The sequence below is a fragment of the Eutrema salsugineum genome, unplaced genomic scaffold, assembly GCF_000478725.1.
Source record: "Eutrema salsugineum unplaced genomic scaffold, Eutsalg1_0 scaffold_2, whole genome shotgun sequence".
NCBI lineage: Eukaryota > Viridiplantae > Streptophyta > Magnoliopsida > Brassicales > Brassicaceae > Eutrema > Eutrema salsugineum.
The window spans coordinates 15,425,264-15,443,800 of NW_006256829.1; the positions used below are offsets into that span (position 1 = coordinate 15,425,264).

Here is an 18,537-nt window from a genome sequence, read left to right on the forward strand (position 1 = left end):
GTAAGAAAGTCTAGAACCAGGCGATTTTTGTAAGGCTTTTGGTGGTTTTTTAAAAACGTAAAAACTAATCTTAACGAGAAAATAGATCTGGCCTCGAATGAAAACTTTCGCAACATCCAAAACCGGGATCAGATTGTAGTTCATGACGCTACTCCCATGCATTATAAATAAGTTTAGAAAATAAAGTTCTAGGACTCGGCTTCAATAGCTAGTGCAATCCACCTTGTTGTTAATCTCAGCCATTTTCATGTTGAAGTCTATAGCACCACTTGCTTGACCTTGGAGGATTTGATGGAGCAGGTTATGTACTTCTTGATCCTTGTTCCCTGAGTTCTGTTGGAGGCTTTGCTGTTGGGGAGGGACAAAACCATTCTGGTTATTGATGTGAGAGTGAAAGTTCTGGGTGGGGGGATTCTTGTAGTAGGTTAAGCCTTTTTGGTAACCTTGTTGTCCACCTACAAAGTTTACCTCAGCTGTGATGTCTTCCCCTTGAAATGTGTCTTGAAACACATGATTCACATCAAGTTGACTGACTTATGAGAAGCTAGGAGAAGTTTATCTAGCTTCTCATTGAGAGACCAGATGTCTTTCCTTGTCCTTTCCTCTTCAGCACACACAGCACCTCTTGATTACCTGTCAAAGTCTGATCCATAAAGCTCATCACTCTGAGCTACATTCTCCACAAGGGTCATGGCATCATTGACTTCCTTGTTCATGAAATTACCATTTGAAACAGTGTCCAAGAGGAGTCTGACCTTTGGTAAAGCACCTCTGTAGAAGGTACTTAACAGCTGAGAATCTGAGAATCCATGGTGAGGGCATTTTATGGTATACCCTCTAAATCTTTCCCAAGCCTCACAAAAGGATTCATGGTTCTTCTGAATGAAACTTGAGATTTCATTTCTTAACCTTGCTGTTCTTGATGAAGAGAAGAACTTGGTTAGAAATGCTCTTTTGCATTGCTCCCATGTTTTGACTGATCCTTGAGGTAGAGACTTTTCTCATTGATGAGCTTTGTCTCCTAGAGAAAAAAGAAATAGCCTCAACTTGAAACTGTCTTCACTCATTCCATTCATCTTAGTTAGATCACAAACTCTATCAAAGTTGTCAATGTGATCTAATGGGTCTTCTAATGCCAAGCCATGGAACTTGTTTGATTGCACCATGTTGATCAAGCTAGATTTGATCTCAAAATCGTTTTCAGGTGTTGGAGCTTGAATCCCATGTCTTTGATCCTGAGCATTGGCCTCATCACCAGCTCCCACACCTGTTCTTGGACGTGGTGCTGGACCCTCTTGCTGAGCCTGGTGATTTCCATTACCACCATGAGCTTTTTGCCCTTGATCCATACCCAATCTTTCAATGTGCTCAGCTCTTTCTCTTTGTCTTCTTGTTTGACTTCTTGTGTTCATACACCTGAAAACAAAGACAGCACTTGAAAGGTAATCAATAAAACAAAATAAAATGACTTGATCTCAAGAAGATCCAAAGTCTTAATGCTAGAATGAATCTCCAATCGGTAACGGCGCCAAATTGATAGTGGGCTTTTTAGCCCACTAAAGTCAATTAACCTCTTGTGTTGTAGCACTTGAGGGTCAATCCAAATGGAGAGATTCTAGACACCAGAACTATGAGTAGCTATCTTAATTCAAGTCTAATAAGCAGATGATTTGGTGATTAAGTGATCTAAAAACATAAAACAAACAAGAAACAAGAAATACTTAAGAACTAAACAAGCAAGACAACAAAGAAAATACTCAAATTCAAATAAAGATAAAGCTAAACCTCTAGATGTGATCATTGATTAGGGTGCTTTAAATGTGAATTCATGATGCTAAGCAAACAATGCAACACTTGCAATTCCTTAGTCTAGACTTCCAAATCAGATTAATTCATTCTCATGACAAAAATCTCTTTGTCAATTACTTAATAAAGACTAATTACCATTAGTGAGTAAGCAATCAACAAGCATAAGGTTCCAAGTCTAAAATGACCAGACAGCCTCTTTGTGCATCAAAATAAGAGCTAAGATAGACTGAATCTTACACAGAAAGATATAGCAAGCAATCACATGATCTCAATTCCAATTAACTTAGAACTCTAAACTAGACCAATCCTCTCATGAAGGCATTAATCTCTATACTAATCCACTTTCAAACCAAAGTCCCATTTGTGAAATATGAATTAATAAGCATTAAGAGACAGTTCTAATATGTCATTTATGCATCAAACAAACATTCTCATGTGGTTCAATTAACATAAACCCTTAGCTTAGCTCATTCAGGCATTTCATCAAACATCTTGTGGGTGGAGAAATGCCTAAGTTTTAGATCAAGCTTATAATGAGAGATCTAGCATTAAGAGCAGCTAACTAAGGAAAGGAAATGAGAACCTAGAACCTAAATATCACAAATCAAACATTTAAGCACCCTAACCTACACACCTAGAAGCTTAAAAGAAGACTACTCACTAATCATGCTTAACACATCTAATCTTTTGCAAGAGATGAAGTTAAACATGATTAGGAGCAAAGATAAGAAGATGAAATGATAAGAAACATCTTTAGATTGATTCAATCCTCTAGATATCTCTTAACAAAAACGTTTTTACACTCAAAAGGAAAGAAAACAAGGGAGAAACTAAGATAGAAGATCCAGTTCCTAGAGTTTTTCTCTAAAAACATATATATACTAAGTCCTAATGGGCCGGGTCAGCCCAGGACAAACTGGGTCCTGACCCAACTTTGATGGATAGTGGTGTGGTTTGCCACGGTCAGATAATGCTTGGCCAGACCATGGCAAACTGACAGTGTCAAAGTTCTTGGACAGATTCTTCATGATCAAGGTTGCCATGGCTTGAATTAAACCATGTCTATTGGCCATGTCTCTTCTTTTCTGAGTTAGGGTGATGAACTTATTGGATTGCCACAGTCTTTTGTCATCCCGTGTCAAGGCGTGGACATTCGGTGATTTCCATGGTCTGATGTTTGGCAGTGGCATTATGGGTGTGTCAAAGATCTTTATTGCTTGTCGTGGTCAGGTTCAAGGCCGTTCCTCAAGACCATGTCAAATCCCGAAGGTTGGCTTCATAAGTAGTATCTTGCCACGGTCTGGTGTAGACCGTGACATTCTCACCGTGTCAATCACCGAAGATTAGCAGAACATTGCCATGGTCAAGTTAGACTGTGGCATTAAGGCCGTGTCATGCTCCTTTGACTCTTTACCAAGCTTCAGATGTTGCCACGGTCTAATGCATGGCCGTGGCATAGCCGTGGCATGGTAACCGTGTCAAATCCCGAGAGTTGTCATATTATGCCACGGCCAAACCCACACCGTGTCAAACCATGACACTTAGCACTTTATCCACTCTTAGATGTCTGGCTGATATGTCTGTCTCTCGCCTTCCAGAACTCACAGCTTACAAATCCAAATGCTACCAAACCAATTCCACATGAAATGTGACTCATTAAGCTTCAACTTTGATGAAGATCTCAATTTCATCCGGAGAGTTCAATGGTTCCCAGAGGACTAATCTCTGAGGTTCATTGCACGGGTCTAAATCTGCTTTTAGACATGTCTTCCTTCCGGTTGCAATATCTCTTAGCTCACGACTCCAAATCTTATGATTCTAAGCGGTATGGAAACTAGACTCATTTTTCTCCAACTTTTATGAAGACCCTGTAAACCATATCGGAGGAGAAGGCTTCCCGGTAACGACGATTTTGAGGTGTATTGAATTTCTCCGGAATGAGTGCGAGACATGTTTGTTTTCCGGTGTCCATATCTTTCGTCTCAGTGCTCCAAATTCATCGATTCCAACTGTTCTGGAATCTAGACTCAATTATCTTGATCTTTTCAGAAGACACCGGAAGCTAAATCGGTCGGAAAGATATTTCGGTAACGCGATTTCTGAGATGTATCTGCACCTGAGAGTTTTGGCCGAGAAGCGAAAGCGACCAGTACGTGTTTTTGGCCGAGAATCCTACCCACGGTATTGATTTTAGCCGAGAATCTCCGACCATCAGTACAGTCTTTTGCTGAGAAGCTCCATAATGCCCACTTTCACCATTTTTGATCATTTCAAGTCCATTTCTTCATCTGGTTCACATTCTCCACTCCAAATAGGCTCCATAAGCACCTGTTTAACACTCCAAACCATGCAAAACTCTCTTGGACCTAATTCAATCTCCAAAGTCCTAAAACAATGTCTAAAGACCTAAAATGTATGCAAATGAGACATGATTTGGACTTAAATATGTACACTAAATGATGCAATTTATGAATATATCAAATCCTCATCGAACATATTATAACCTCCATCGAAAATCTCTTAAACCCAACAATAAACTACTCAGACATGATGAACGAAAGCAAAATAATGGTATTAAAAAGTAGAGCAGAAATCAAAAATAAGAGAGAAACCAAAAGGGTTCAAGAGATAGATCTCTCTCCCTAAACCTAAAACAAGAGCTTAAAATTGTATCTTTTCTAAAGTATTTTGTCTCTCTCTTCTCTCCCTTCAAAATGACTTAAATGATAATAAGTATTTATAGTTTCCAATGCTCCATGATCTCTAGGGTTCTGGAATTGAGGCTGAGAAAATGACTTGGACTTCAGAAATGGGTCTTCTAAATCAGAGATGGCTGGCCGCGGGTGGAAAGGACGTGGCCACGGTGAATGGATGCTTGGCCACGGTTGTATAGCCTCTGGCAGTGGTGAAAAGGCTGTTGGCTGCAGGTAAAAATGCTTGTCGGCTGGTTTACGGGACAACTTGCTCTTCGCGTAACTTTTGATTGAACGGTTGGATTGTCAAGCTGTAAAGTGTGCTGGAAACCTGATAGTTCCAGCTTTGAGGTCTCCAAATTTGAGCTGGATCAGACGGTGAGAATGTCTTCATTTGAGGGTGAACTTCTGACGGTTTGACTCTGAGTTAAAATCTGGTTTTCTATCCATTTTGTTAAGTTTTTCCCTAGATTTAGTGAAAAGAGTCTTGGAACTACAAATACTAGAAAAACATAATAAAAACATTTGAAAGCAATAAAAACATAGGAAAAGTATTCAAAACGATCCATAAAAGTGGTCAAAATACGGTGTTATCACTCACCACAAAATCATTCTTAATAATCCGCCATGCTTTTTATAGAACTCCACCGTGTATCCATCTGGATCAGGAAATTTCCCTCCTGTCATAGCAAATAACACATCGTGAATCTCCTTCTCTGAGACTTCACGAACCAAAAAATCATGATCCATGGCGGAGCATTTAATTCCCAACATATCAGCCAAAACATCCTCCTCCATAGTCACTAACTCTGTTGGTTCTGTATTTAAAAAATCCTCAAAGAACTTTGCAGCTTCGACCTTTATTTCCTCATGAGCTGTGACCATATCACCATTGGAATTCCTGATTTCTCTGATACGATTCTTTGCTTCTCTAGCTTTAACTGCATGGTGAAAGACTTTAGTACATCGATCTCCCACATTCAACCAATGGAGTTTCGACTTTTGTTTCAGATAGCCCTCCTCCAATTTCGAAACATGTTCCCATCTTTCCAAGGCATTCGATTCTTCTCTTTGGTTATCAGGCGTAAGTGCTAACAATGTCATCTCCTGCTTCTGACATAAGTCTTTATATCTCTCCTTTACTTTGGCCGTTAGAATTTGCAAACTATCCCTCGAAATCTGTTTTATAACTCCTTTGAGCTCCTTAAGCTTTTTTTGAAAAGTGAAACAGAGCCAATGTTGACAAAAACAGAGGCTAAGTGCATCGCCAAAAATCATCTACTGCAGGTAATAAACTTGGAATAGAAGTAACCATGTTTGTGAATTTAAACGGCTTAAAGTTTCAGAACTATTTCCGCCGGCATGATCTGAATCCTGCATCAAAGGTGGTCCCATCAACCACCTGCTTCAAAGACGTTGTGAGACAGTGGGGACGAAGCCAACCAAACATCGTCGATTAGTACTCGATCCTTTTTTTTTTTTGCAAATTAACCCATCAGACTCTTGTTTCCCCAAGTAAACAGAGGACCGTGATAACCCATGTCCGAAAGACAGCAGACTCTAAGCAAATCTTGAAAAGCAGACATTCCACTATCTGAACCAGAGTATGTCGAGTCATTTGAGGGCTTCTCCCTTGAAATATCTCGTTGAAATCACCCATGATCATCCAACAAAGTTTGCCAAAAATAGGTGAATGCGAGTGAGATCTCAAGTCATCCCACAAAACTTTCATATCCTCTTCAAAATTTGATGCGTATACACGAGAACAGAGGAATTCCTCCGCATCAGCCTGAAGCTGCACCAAAACCATGATCACCTGATCACTCTTAAAAACTGGAGTTACCCGTACATTATCTTTCCAAACCAGCCATATTCGTCCAAGTCGATGATGTTTATAGTTGTTGATAAATGACCAACTACGAACCGAGGACAGAATTCTCATCGCCTGTCCTTCTTTAACTCTTGTCTCTAATAATGCACCAAACTGAAAATCATACTTCTGACACCAATCTTTTATAACAGTATGTTTATTTTCTTGGTTAAGACCTCATATATTCCAAAAGAAACTTGTCATCTATGAGTAGAGGTTGTTCTCTGGTTCCTCTTGCTCCTAGAGTTCTTCGTAGAAGGTGCTCTGATAGAAGAAGGTACTTTATTCTTTGAATTCTCCCCCCCCCCCTTCCCTTTGGAGGCTCTAGGTAGGGGTACTTGTGTTCCAGTGGCCTCTGAATCTTCCTCCGTACCCAAATTTTCATGATTCTCCTCTACTTTCTTATCCTCCTCTGCATCTTCCTCTCCACATTGATCGACCTTGTCACTTGCTTCCTCCAATTCTTCATTTATTTCCGTTGTCCCCTCTCCCTCATCTGACAGTAAATGGAAAGGTGACTTTGTGGCAATCATAAAATCCTCATCATCTTGACGAGTCTGTCTTCCGAATCTTATTCGGAGATACTGTTTCCCACTATGCATTTTCCCATTTGCCTCCTCTTTTTCCATCATCATTTTTCCAGAACTCTGTCTCGATGTATTCAGAGAACTCACCACTGGAGACTGCTGCTTTGAGCCATAAGTAGGCGCTATTGAATTGGTCTCAGCTGACACTGGTAATTAATTGCTGCCCCAAACTGGACTGCTGCTTCAGCCCGTCATTTTCCTCCTTTGCACTCTTGACTACCTTTCTGTTCACAGGGAAGTTTGTCACAGAGCTCGATGAGGGAACTCTTTTCAAAATCTTTTTGGAACCAGGCTCTGCAAGGCATTCCTTGTTCCCAGGACCCCAGATATTGCACAACATACATCGAGGTGGGAGCCAAGGGAACTCATAGGTGACGCATGCCTATTTCCCATTCTCTAGCTTAAAACTAAATGAGTCTGGGATCTTTTTCAACAAATCCACCTCAAAAAACGCCTTTGCTTCTTCAAACGTTTTAGCCTACAGTGTATCCGGATGGAGCTTTTTTGGAACTCCAAAGGGACTGGTAAGGAAACTTAATCCAGCCCAGGAATACAAGGAGCGTGGAACATTTTTCAGAGTAACCCACATTGGGATCATCTTTACTTCCGGCTGAGCTTCCCCTGAAATCGGACTCCATTTAGATACTATCATTGCAACGCCCTTGATATTCCACATTTTTCTCCTCAGAACCCTTGCCCTGATGCTCTCATCATTGATATGGAATCTCACGGTCGTATCGTTAACCACAAAAACCTCCATATTCACCAACTTGTTTCTTAATGTCCAGATTTTATTCACTGTCATGTGATTATATCCAACATGAGGAGTTTTGGCCATGAATTTGCTCACAATACAGTCCGCACAAAGAGAAGGATCATCAAAAACAGAGTCAGGAACTGTTATCATATCAATTATATCGACAACTTCCACCGCTATGTCAAACTTCTTCAGACCTGGAGAAGCCTTCACCACTGAACTCCATGATTTGGTTGTGCTCTCCACCATCAGAGCCTTGACTTTTTCCGTAACCTCTGTCTGAGAGATCAAAACCTCTTCCTCAGTCTTTGAGTTTTCCGCATCGAAAACCTTCTCCAAAACCCTAGTCTCCTTCACACTTCTTTCTGCTTCGAGCTCGCCCTTCTGGAGAAAGGCGTCAGGTTAGCCGGAATCTTTGCCGCTTCCTGAGACGGGGGACCGCCTGTCTCTGCGCCGCCATGCCTCCACCGCCCTGAGTTGGGCAGCAAGTAGTAAAACCCTAGGATCTCTTTGGAAATCGCCTTCCTTAAATTTCGGAGCTAATTTTGGGGTATTTCTCTCTAATCAATTCACTCTCTCAAACTATAGTATTTCATTCTGTATAAGATGTATTGAAATATGTTCTTCAACACTCCTATCAAATAAAGCTCAGCATTTGCGTATATTCTCAAATCTCTCATTAGTATTCAGAAAATTGACATGTAACATATTCATCAGCTAGCAAATCATCGTAAAAGACATGCACTAAATCTTAATATATGGTCAAGAAAATCATGCACAAACAGATACAACTGGGAGAAATAGAATACAATTACCATTCATAACTGAATTGTTAAAGCATAACACATTTATTTCATCGTCTACTTGTGAGATAACTGTTTCCCCCTACAATCTTAATCTCCTCCAATGGAATTTCAAAGACATCTAGCTATTATTAGTTACTTAAAACATGTGATCTATAACTAGCCAAGAAAAACAAGATAAATAAGATAATAGTTTACTGATTAATAAGATAACTAGCTATCTATAACTAGCCAAGAAAAACAAGATAAATAGTTTACTGATACTCCAGGTAATGTTCTAAGCATCCTTAATAACTCCAGTTGTTACATTCATAACATATGTAGGCCATAATGTACTTATCAAAGTGAACTGCATACGGGCTTCTGTCTTCACCAACCAAAGTTCAAGAAATTAACATATAATCGGCCAGCTAATTAACATATTTCTACTTAGTCTATCATGTCATGTATGATACTTATATACAACCTGCCCAATAATTCGTCTCTTGTTGCCAGTTTTGCTAAAAATTGGGAAATGCTTAGAGAAAAGAACTTGTATATTTCTCTCATAATCATACTGGTGGCAGTGAACTTTATCCTTGGTTTGTCCCAATGAGTTTTTCAGGAAAGGTTTTAATCAGGCAATGGGCTCACATCTCTGCTTTAGTCCAACTCAGCTGAAGACAAAGAGAAAACTCGACCATAAATTTCATCAAGGGGCAAAATGTGTGAAGTTCAAGAGTTATTCAACTCTGTCTTTACTATAGTCTAAGATTTTATTTTCATCTGTCAAGTTTTTACCACATTCAAGTCTATTTAAAGTTGTAAATTCGATGAGACAAATACAAATTTTCTTTTATCAATCAGATATTCTCTTCTAAGTAAAAGTACTCTTTTGTACTTGTGAACTTTTTGATTACTTAGTGCATCATATCCAAGAGTCACCCGGTTTATCAAGTGTTCTTCATCACACTTACATGACCATTCACTGACCATTCTAAGAAGCATACTTAGTGAAATCACCATGCACAATCATTTGGTTATTTTTTGGAAACCTGTAAATTATGAATAAAAGAACAAACCCATAAATATTCAAAAGATATATTAAAAATTTATGTAGAGAACTTCGTTTTCTTTGAACTCTTCCACCAGTAACATATGAGGATCAAAAAAATATTTGAGTGAAATTGAAAGCATTTGATATGCTCATATCCTCTAGGAAAAAAAACAAATGGTTACATGTTTGGTATCTAGCAGCTTAGCTCCCAATTTAGAGCTTAAAACACTTTTCAGAAGTTCAATATTCCCAACACTGACGATTTTCCCAAAATATTATCTCAAGTAGTCAGAAAATGATGATAAAATAATTTTAATTCGCATAATATCTACTTTTTTATTAATGAAAATGCTAAAAACTTTACCATGTCAAGACATTTTGGTTTAATATATCTTCTACTATTAAACGAAAATCCGTTAAATATTCTTCGGTTTGAAAAACGAGTCAATTCTTTGGTTTGAAGAGTCAGCTCTTTGGTTTGAAGAAAAATAAAATTTGTGAGGCAGTAGATTTGTTCTAAAGTCTCCCAAATAATTATTGAGTGTGAATACATGAAATGAAATAAATAATCCTTTTTCGTAAATTTTTATGTTCTCGATCAATTCTGCTTCAACAAAAGTCTGCATTCTTGTTTCGTGTGTCGCGATAAAGATTTAAATATAAATTTCAAAGGGAAAAGGTTTAATGAAGATAATATTGAAAAATAAGAAACGGAATGATATAAACCATTAATTAGACAATTATAATAATACAGACCATTAAACATACAATTATAATAATACAATCATGTTTGTCAACCAAAACAAATTCCATTAAATTCCCATATTTAGTACTGTATATAGGGCTTGATTGATAAGGGTGTGGCTTTAGATTTTTTGCTAGAAATTATGTTGTAAGTTTTTTGTCTGTGGTTGTAGATTTTTTTGCTATAAAATTTTGGCTACATGTATAAAATTTACTTCATAAATATGCTTTAGATATTTTGCTTTCTAAAGCTAAAAAAAAGAAAAAGAAAAAGAAAAAAAAAGCTTATTTTGGTTCATACCAAAAATTAACCGTTTAATAGAGTTTATACCAAAAAAAATTTAGAAATTAAGTGGTCTGTGCCACATCAGCAAAACTTTACGCTATTACTCCTACACAAGTTGATGTCACTACAACTTGTAACTGCCAAAAAAAAGGAATTAACTGACAGCAGCATTTAAATGCTCGTAAGTTGGGGTTAGAGATAACTTTGATAACTATCTTCTGGATAATAACACCTGACATTTGCCATAAGATATGGTGTATCCAAGTATTATGTGGTAGATGACGACATAACGGTCCATGTATTATTGTTATCGTTTGCTAACTTTAATGTAAATATATCCGATAACTATATATGAATGTTATCGTTTGTCCGAGTTATGCTAACATTAATATGTATACAAGTTAACATGTTAAAAATGCTTATTGTTACATGTTAACAATGATATATGTTAATATCTCTACTTGTTAACAATGATATATGTTAACATCTATACTTATTAACAATAATATCTAAATATTGAAACATGTTAACATAGTATGTTACTATAGTCCAATAAAATATATGATACTTGTTAACGTGTTAACAAAAATATCAGATATTTATTAAGATGTTAATAATAATACATAGTATTTGCTGATGTGTTATCCGATATTTGGTAGCGTGGTAATAATAATAACAAGTAGTGTCCAAATATTATAAGTACAATATTATTGTTAATATTTTAACATACTAGTTAACACATTATAAGTATTACATAATGTTAACAAATTAACAAGTAGAGATGCTAACACATATCATTGTTAACATGTAATAATAAAGAGAATGGTGAAGAATGCAACTTCCACAAAAAAAAATGCACTTAAGAGAAAAATTGACTCTTTCTCTTTCTATATTCTATCATTCTCTAAAAGTATTATTGAAAACCGCGAAGAGTTACGTACGAGAGAGAGAAAAATATCAATTAACACATTTTAATATTTACTGGTCCCATGCGAAGAGAAAGGGATGTTGCATGGATAATAGACATAGGAGTTGTTTGGGGATTTTTCATTGAACAGTGGCGTGTGAATAGTCTCCGATTTGTGTCAGTTAATTTTATTATTATTATTTGGTATCTGCTCATAATACTTATTACCAAGAAAAATCTGTAACTTTAAAAAACAAATATGTAAAGCATGATTAGTACTGTAGATATGTTTTTGGCTGTAGAGAAACTCTACTGGCACCACCAATCATCTCCATAATCATATTCTATATAGCTAAAATATGTGGTTTTATTTTTGTGTTTTACTGGTTAGATCTAGTTAACATATAATCAAACAAAGAGCAAAGAATTTAGTGATAACTTAGAAGGCTAGGAGAGATACAACTAAATGAGTATTAACTAGAATCTCATTATTTTTAATGAGCTAGAGTTGTATACATAATTAGGATTACACAATTTCAAACAGTAACTTGACAATAATCAGTTCTTACTCTTTCCAGATCTCACACACATGACCTGTTATGTCACTCAATGGATGCACTCAAATACTAAGAGACTATTTTATATCTATGTTAAGAAAATTCGTATGCTATATACATACAGTATTTGTTTTAAGATAAAACGAATGAATTAAAAGAAAATGTGAATCTGGAAAGATTCAAAAGAAAAATTTCTTACAAATATAAAAAGAATGGATAAATAGAACTAAGTTCTTATAAGTAGTGCATGTTCTCCTAACTGTCATCTATACAAACTCAATTTATATTTTATATATGTATAAACTAAGATTTAATCCGTGCTTTTTTAAGCAAAACTCTTAAATGGAAAATATATACTTTCTAATTTTTTTACATAATTTTTAAAGACACTTATATCTTTTTTAATTATATTTTGTTATTTGTAATAGTATTTTATGTAATAATTTACACATTTAAGTTCATTTTTAAAAATGTCTACTTAAATAATAGTATAAAGATATATATAAATATATATATATATATATCAAGATCAAAATTCTACAATTTTACCAAATATTACATTATTACATTAATCTCTTTTTAACAAATTTGTACGAAATATATCATTTCTTTTAGTTTACATTAGCAGGTACGTACTCAATTTATAAATCTTAATATAAAAAAGGTAATGTAAATAATTAATTGTTTTAATAATCTATAGTTCGTGTTAATAAAAGAGTTTGGCAAAGTTAGTAACTACACAACACATATAAATAATACTCGTGATAATAATATTAAATACGTCAATACAAAATATTAATCTCATCATCAAATAAGATACAGTAAAACCTCTATAAATTAATAATATCGAAATTATGATATTTTATTAATTTATCGTGATATTAATTTATCTATAAATTAATAATTATTAATTTATAGAGAAATGTTTTTCGCCCATCTTTTTCTTAAAATTTCTTTTAAATGATGTTATATTTAAGAACCTAAATTCATATGCTTATAAAATGGCATGCCCAAACTTAAAATTATGATTAATAATCATAGCAATCGCAATGAAATAGTTATTTCTATTTATTAATTGTGGACTGAATTATCTATGTAAAAGTATAAATGTTTATGTACAAAATTTAGAAGAAAATTATGGCTATTATCCTTAATATTGGTGCTGAAATTGAAGACAATACTATAATATATTTTGAAACAGTTATATGTAAGAAAATCAATTATCACATTTAAATTTTTTTTACAAATTTTGAATGGAGTTAAAAAAATAACATTAAAAGTTATTAATGTAAATAATTAAAGATATGATTTTTAATAAAATTTCAAATATAAATAAAAAAAACAACACATTAATCATATTTTAGTATATTATATCTTACCTATATATATACATAAATTTTTATAATTATTAATTTATGTTTATGTCGGGACCATATATTTATATAGGAGTTTCAAAAAAATTATTATCTTATTTTCTTAACGAATTTGATGCATTTTTACACTGATCCGATTCGGGACCAAAGAAATATATTAATTTATAGTGATTATTAATTTATCGAGTTTTAATTTATAGAGGTTCTACTGTATTAGTGAATTTTCTTTTAGAGGTTCTACCGTTTTCTCTCTCTGTGAAAGACGATTATCAGACACAGAAATTTTCCAGGCGTTTCTTCGTTTTCTCCGGCTGGCCAGCGTCGGCTCTGACGCCGGCTGTATTCGTTTGGTTTATAGATATTTTAATCCATTAAATTTCTATCAGATTTGGTGACATCCATTGATTGGTAGAGAAATCCCGATTGGGTTGATTTCCCTTATTCCTTTTGTGATCACCAGTCAAGTCTCTGATACGATTAATCTCTCTTTTGTGAATTCCTGGGCTATTAATTTGTTGATTTTTTGGTGGTTTCAACATCCCCTTCTAATGGTGATTGTAAATGAATACACATCACCGAATCGATGCATGGGTCTGTGTGCCTAGGTTTGCATTCGTACATGGGTGGTTAAATTGCAATATCAAAAAGGGATCAACACACTTTGCTCAATGCAATTCGCTTATAACAATTTTTTGGTAAGTAGAAGCTTTTTCTTCTTTTTCTTATTCTAGTGATGGTTCAATGGAATCTTAAAGTCTCTCTTAGTAGGGTTTTTGCTTCCGGTGAGTTCTTAATCTGTCGGTGTAAAGTCCGGTTATCAACCGGTGATTGTCCTCTTACTTCACTGTATAGAGGTGTCACTTGGATTTTTGATCCCGGAATCACTAAAAAAATCAATTTCTTAGAAGAAGAAATACGGTTTTCATTATATCGAATTGGGAGAACAATAAAGTCGAAATATTGTAAGAAGACTTTGATACGGAAGCATTGGTATCAGAATGTCGAAGTTCCGGAACTATTATTGGAAGCATCGGGTTTTGTCATGCAGTGTGTAATTCAAAGGTTTAGCCAAGAGATGCTACCGACACACTCGCATCAGATTAAGATCAAATACGGAGAAAGAAATAACGGATTTCATGATTCGTTAGCGAGTAAGACTAATCTACAGAAAGCATCGTCAAAATCACTTCTTTTGTTGTATCTTTTTCACTATATGGCGCATATATCTGTTTATGTAATAATTTGTATTCCAAAAGTTTTGTATGACTTTGTAATTCTAATTTGAAATCAATGAAATTGTTTGCCGAAAAAAAAAGAAAAAGAAATATTGGCTGCTTCGTAGCCCACTGTATCAATCTACGCTTCAGATTCCCTTTAAATAAACTAAACCCTCCGATCAAAATCTCACGTCCCAAAATCCAAACCCCTAGAAAATTGCAAACAAACAACAAAAAACCGTAAAGCATACAGAAAGATGGAGAACAATAACCATCAGCCACCGCCACAGCCGTCACAGCCGCCAATGTACTCGCAACCACCGCATACGGCGGCGTTTAACCCCGTTTTGCAGCAACAGAACCAGGCGCTAAAGAATTTCTGGCTTCAGCAGATGGAATCCGTCGAGGATTTCAAAATCCATCAGCTTCCTTTGGCTCGTATCAAAAAAATCATGAAATCGGATAGCGACGTGCGTATGATCTCCGCCGAGGCACCGATCGTATTCGCCAAAGCCTGCGAGATGTTCATCGTCGATCTAACGATGCGCTCGTGGCTTCATGCCGAGGAGAACAAACGCCGTACGCTCCAGAAACCCGATATATCCGCCGCCGTGGCTCGCAATTTCGCCTACGATTTCCTTATCGACGTTGTCCCCAGAGACGAATCTCTCGCCGCCGTTGATCCTGATTTCGTCGCCGTGCCTCATCCCGACGGTGGTGGAGTTCCGTATTATTATCCGCCGGTGATTGATGGGAGTGGAATGTACGCGCCGTATCCGGGGCAGTCGTGGCCGGTCTCTTGGCCGGCGGTGAGTGGTGACGGTGAGGAAGAGACTGTTCAATGTGGAGAAAACAGCGGCGGAAAATGAAAGTGTTTCGGTTTGGGTTTTTAGGGTTTTGTAACCGCTTTTGTTGGGGGATTTGATCTATTTGAGAAGTTGTTTTTGCTGAATGTGAATCCGAAAAAATCGAAAACAATGGTTTTTATTCAAATCATGTGTTCTTTATATTCTATGCTTTATGTTAGATTCACAGCAATTCATATAATACATACGATATAAGGCATAAATGTCGTCAAAAACTTAAGGAGATTAAGAGGAATTTGTTTCCATTTTCATCAAAATTGAACTGGAAGTTTAATTAGGATCTTATGAGTTTCAAGAACACCATTCAGATTGCAAACGTCAAAACAGTTTAGAGAATGATCGAAAGATGAGAATCACAACAACATGTGATACATAGAAAACGACAAAAGTTTGATTAGGGTTTTTCAATATTAGAGCATGTTCAATGCTAGATCTTCAAATGGAATGCTTAAACAATATTTAATAATAAATCTAAAATTAAAAGAAAGAAAAACTATTTTGGTTCAGGAAAGAGAAAAAATGTTTTGGTCGTGAGAAGAGAGAAAATGTTTTGATTTCACACATATGATCTTCTAATTATTTGACACTTGTCCACAAGCATCGCATCTTAAAACGCTAGAACAAGCGTCGATTCTCACTTCAATTAATTATTTACATTTATTTTTTTTTTTAAAATGCCTCATAATCCATTTTAAGCGTCCCCATTGAACGTGCTCTTAGACTGTAAGGGTGGAAGAGTATACAACGTAAAACGAAAAGACCGGTTAGAGATTTAACTATCTAGCTTCCCTCCCCATAAATGCTTTTCAGCAGTTTTCGTTATGAAAACATTGCTTGAAAACCTAAGAAGTTGGTAGCAAGGAGATAAAGTGGTGTAGTTTTGAGGTGTATTATATCCTTAGAGACTATTTGATAATGCCTTTTGGGTTTGTTGAAGTCTCTCTCCACAAAAACCATTCGGGGAGTATCCTCTAGCATGTCAACATTCTTCTATTAGTTTTGTTTATGTTATATATGTTTAATCCTCTCATCTCATATTCATATACCAGATTTTACAGATACATAGTGGATACAAACACACAAAAGAAGTTTATATCAGATATGTAAAAGAGAAAGTTTTTATTATTCAAACACTTAAAAGATTACAAAGACTTTTAAACTCACTCACTTGGCTTGGTTTATGTTTCATCCAAGTCTCCCTATTTATAGTACAAAACATAAAGAATATTGTATGAGATATTTCTTGAGATTTTTGATAACCTATTCAACTTTCTTATTATTACATGATTTTTTTAAGTCATTTAGTGTTATCACAACCTAATTTATTCGACACACATATGTGTTAGAATAACAATCTCATGTAAATATGACAATAAAGAGGATCGAAAAATCTTGTTTTATTAGCAAACTCGGTAAGTATAAGAGTTTTGTTGTTGGAAAAAGAACACATATCTAAGAAATTAAAGCCATAAAAGGTTTGAGCTTGGTCTCTGGTGGAAATTGCGGATCTTTTTGAATGAAGAAAAATTTCCTATTTATACTAACTAGTATCGACCTAAATTTCAAGGATTTTCTTATTCTTCTCGATTTTGGATAAGGAAGACTTCTCTTTTCTTCAGAATCGATATAAAGATCTTTCTTTTTTATTGAACTCTTATTTATTTTTTGGGATTCTCCGCCGACTTAATTGAACTAGGCTTAACAACGTATAATGGCCGAGGTCTACCAAAAATGTTCGGAAAGAAAAATAATCGGGCGACTTAATGACCATAAATACGCAAAACCTGTGATACCCAGTTAAATGGGAAGGTTTCGTTTTTATGGAGAGCATAACTCACCTCCTTGTAGGATCCTTTAGCCTTTGGATATAATCTTTAATGTTGAAAGAGTTTTTAAGATACTTTTAAGCTCATTTACTGCTTTTGTATATTTCTGTTTTTTTAATTGTCTGGGTTTTATTCTAGTTTTTGCTAAAAGAGTTTTTAAGATACTTTTAAGCCATTTACTGTGTTTGTACTTTTTTCGTTAGGTTGTGGTAATGGAAAAACGGCCTATTCGTGCCTCAACTGGCCTCTCTGGTACGATTTACTGCCTGTACTCTTGAGCTGTGCATACACATACCTCAACTTTTAAAAATTTGAAATTTCATACCCATACCAATTTTCGTTTGGCTAATTCATGCCTTGACTAATTCCCCGTTAGTCAACCCCGTTAAGCTGTTAACGGATGCTGAGTCATCTAACACGTAGGAATCTCCGTTGGAACGAAAATAGACACTACAAGAAAAGACAGAGTTAACAACGATTTTTTACGACGAATTATTGTCGTCGCAAATTAACGACAAATTAACGACGAATTAACGACGATTTAGCACACAGTCGTCGTTAATTCGTTGCAAAGAAAATCGTTGTAAAACCGTCGCCATTTACAACGTTTTTACGACGATATTTTATTTTTAGAAAATAATAATTAAAAAAAAATCAAATCGTCGTAAAATCGTTGCAATTTACGATGATTTTACAACGATTTGATTTTTTTTTCTATTTTTTTTTTTTTTTAAAAATCAAATCCTCGTAAAATCGTTGCAAGTTACGACGATTTTACGACAATTTAATTTTTTCTAATCTTTTTTTTTTAAAAAAGAAATCAAATCGTCGTAAAATCGTTGCAATTTACAAGGAATTCACCAACATTTGCCTCGGTGAACGGAAGAAGAAAATATAACGGTCCTAAGGTAGCGTAATTCCTTGTTGAGTAAGTTCCGACCCGTGATGAAGGCGTAACGATCTGGGCACAGTCTCGGAGAGAGGCTCGGTGAAATAGACATGTCTGTGAAGATGCGGACTACCTGCACCTGGACAGAAAGACCCTATGAAGCTTCACTGTTCCCTGGGATTGGCGTTGGGCTTTTCCTGCGCATCTTAGGTGGAAGGCGAACAAGGCCTCCTTCCGGGGGGGGCCCGAGCCGTCAGTGAGATACCACTCTAGAATGGCTAGAAATTCTAACCTTGTGTCAAGACCTACGGGGCCAA

General features: G+C 35.7%; 2 protein-coding genes and 1 non-coding gene across 3 annotated transcripts; 2 read left to right on the forward strand and 1 right to left on the reverse strand.

Moving 5' to 3' along the window:
* Positions 1–804: 804 nt before the first annotated feature.
* On the forward strand, positions 805–911 carry LOC112087023. The gene has a single exon (XR_002899871.1). It is a non-coding gene; the product is annotated as a small nucleolar RNA R71 (small nucleolar RNA).
* Positions 912–5,099: 4,188 nt separating this feature from the next.
* LOC112086564 lies at positions 5,100–7,007 on the reverse strand. Its single transcript, XM_024155532.1, has 3 exons — positions 6,711–7,007; positions 6,031–6,297; positions 5,100–5,711 (listed from the first exon to the last, which is right to left on the reverse strand). Exons 1-3 carry the CDS (start codon positions 7,005–7,007, stop codon positions 5,100–5,102), a joined length of 1,176 nt encoding a protein of 391 aa, XP_024011300.1.
* A 7,889-nt stretch (positions 7,008–14,896) lies between these two features.
* Positions 14,897–15,508, forward strand: LOC18018384 (nuclear transcription factor Y subunit C-6). Its single transcript, XM_006402024.1, has one exon. The coding sequence runs from the start codon at positions 14,897–14,899 to the stop codon at positions 15,506–15,508; it is 612 nt and encodes a 203-aa protein (XP_006402087.1).
* The last annotated feature ends 3,029 nt before the right edge of the window (positions 15,509–18,537 follow it).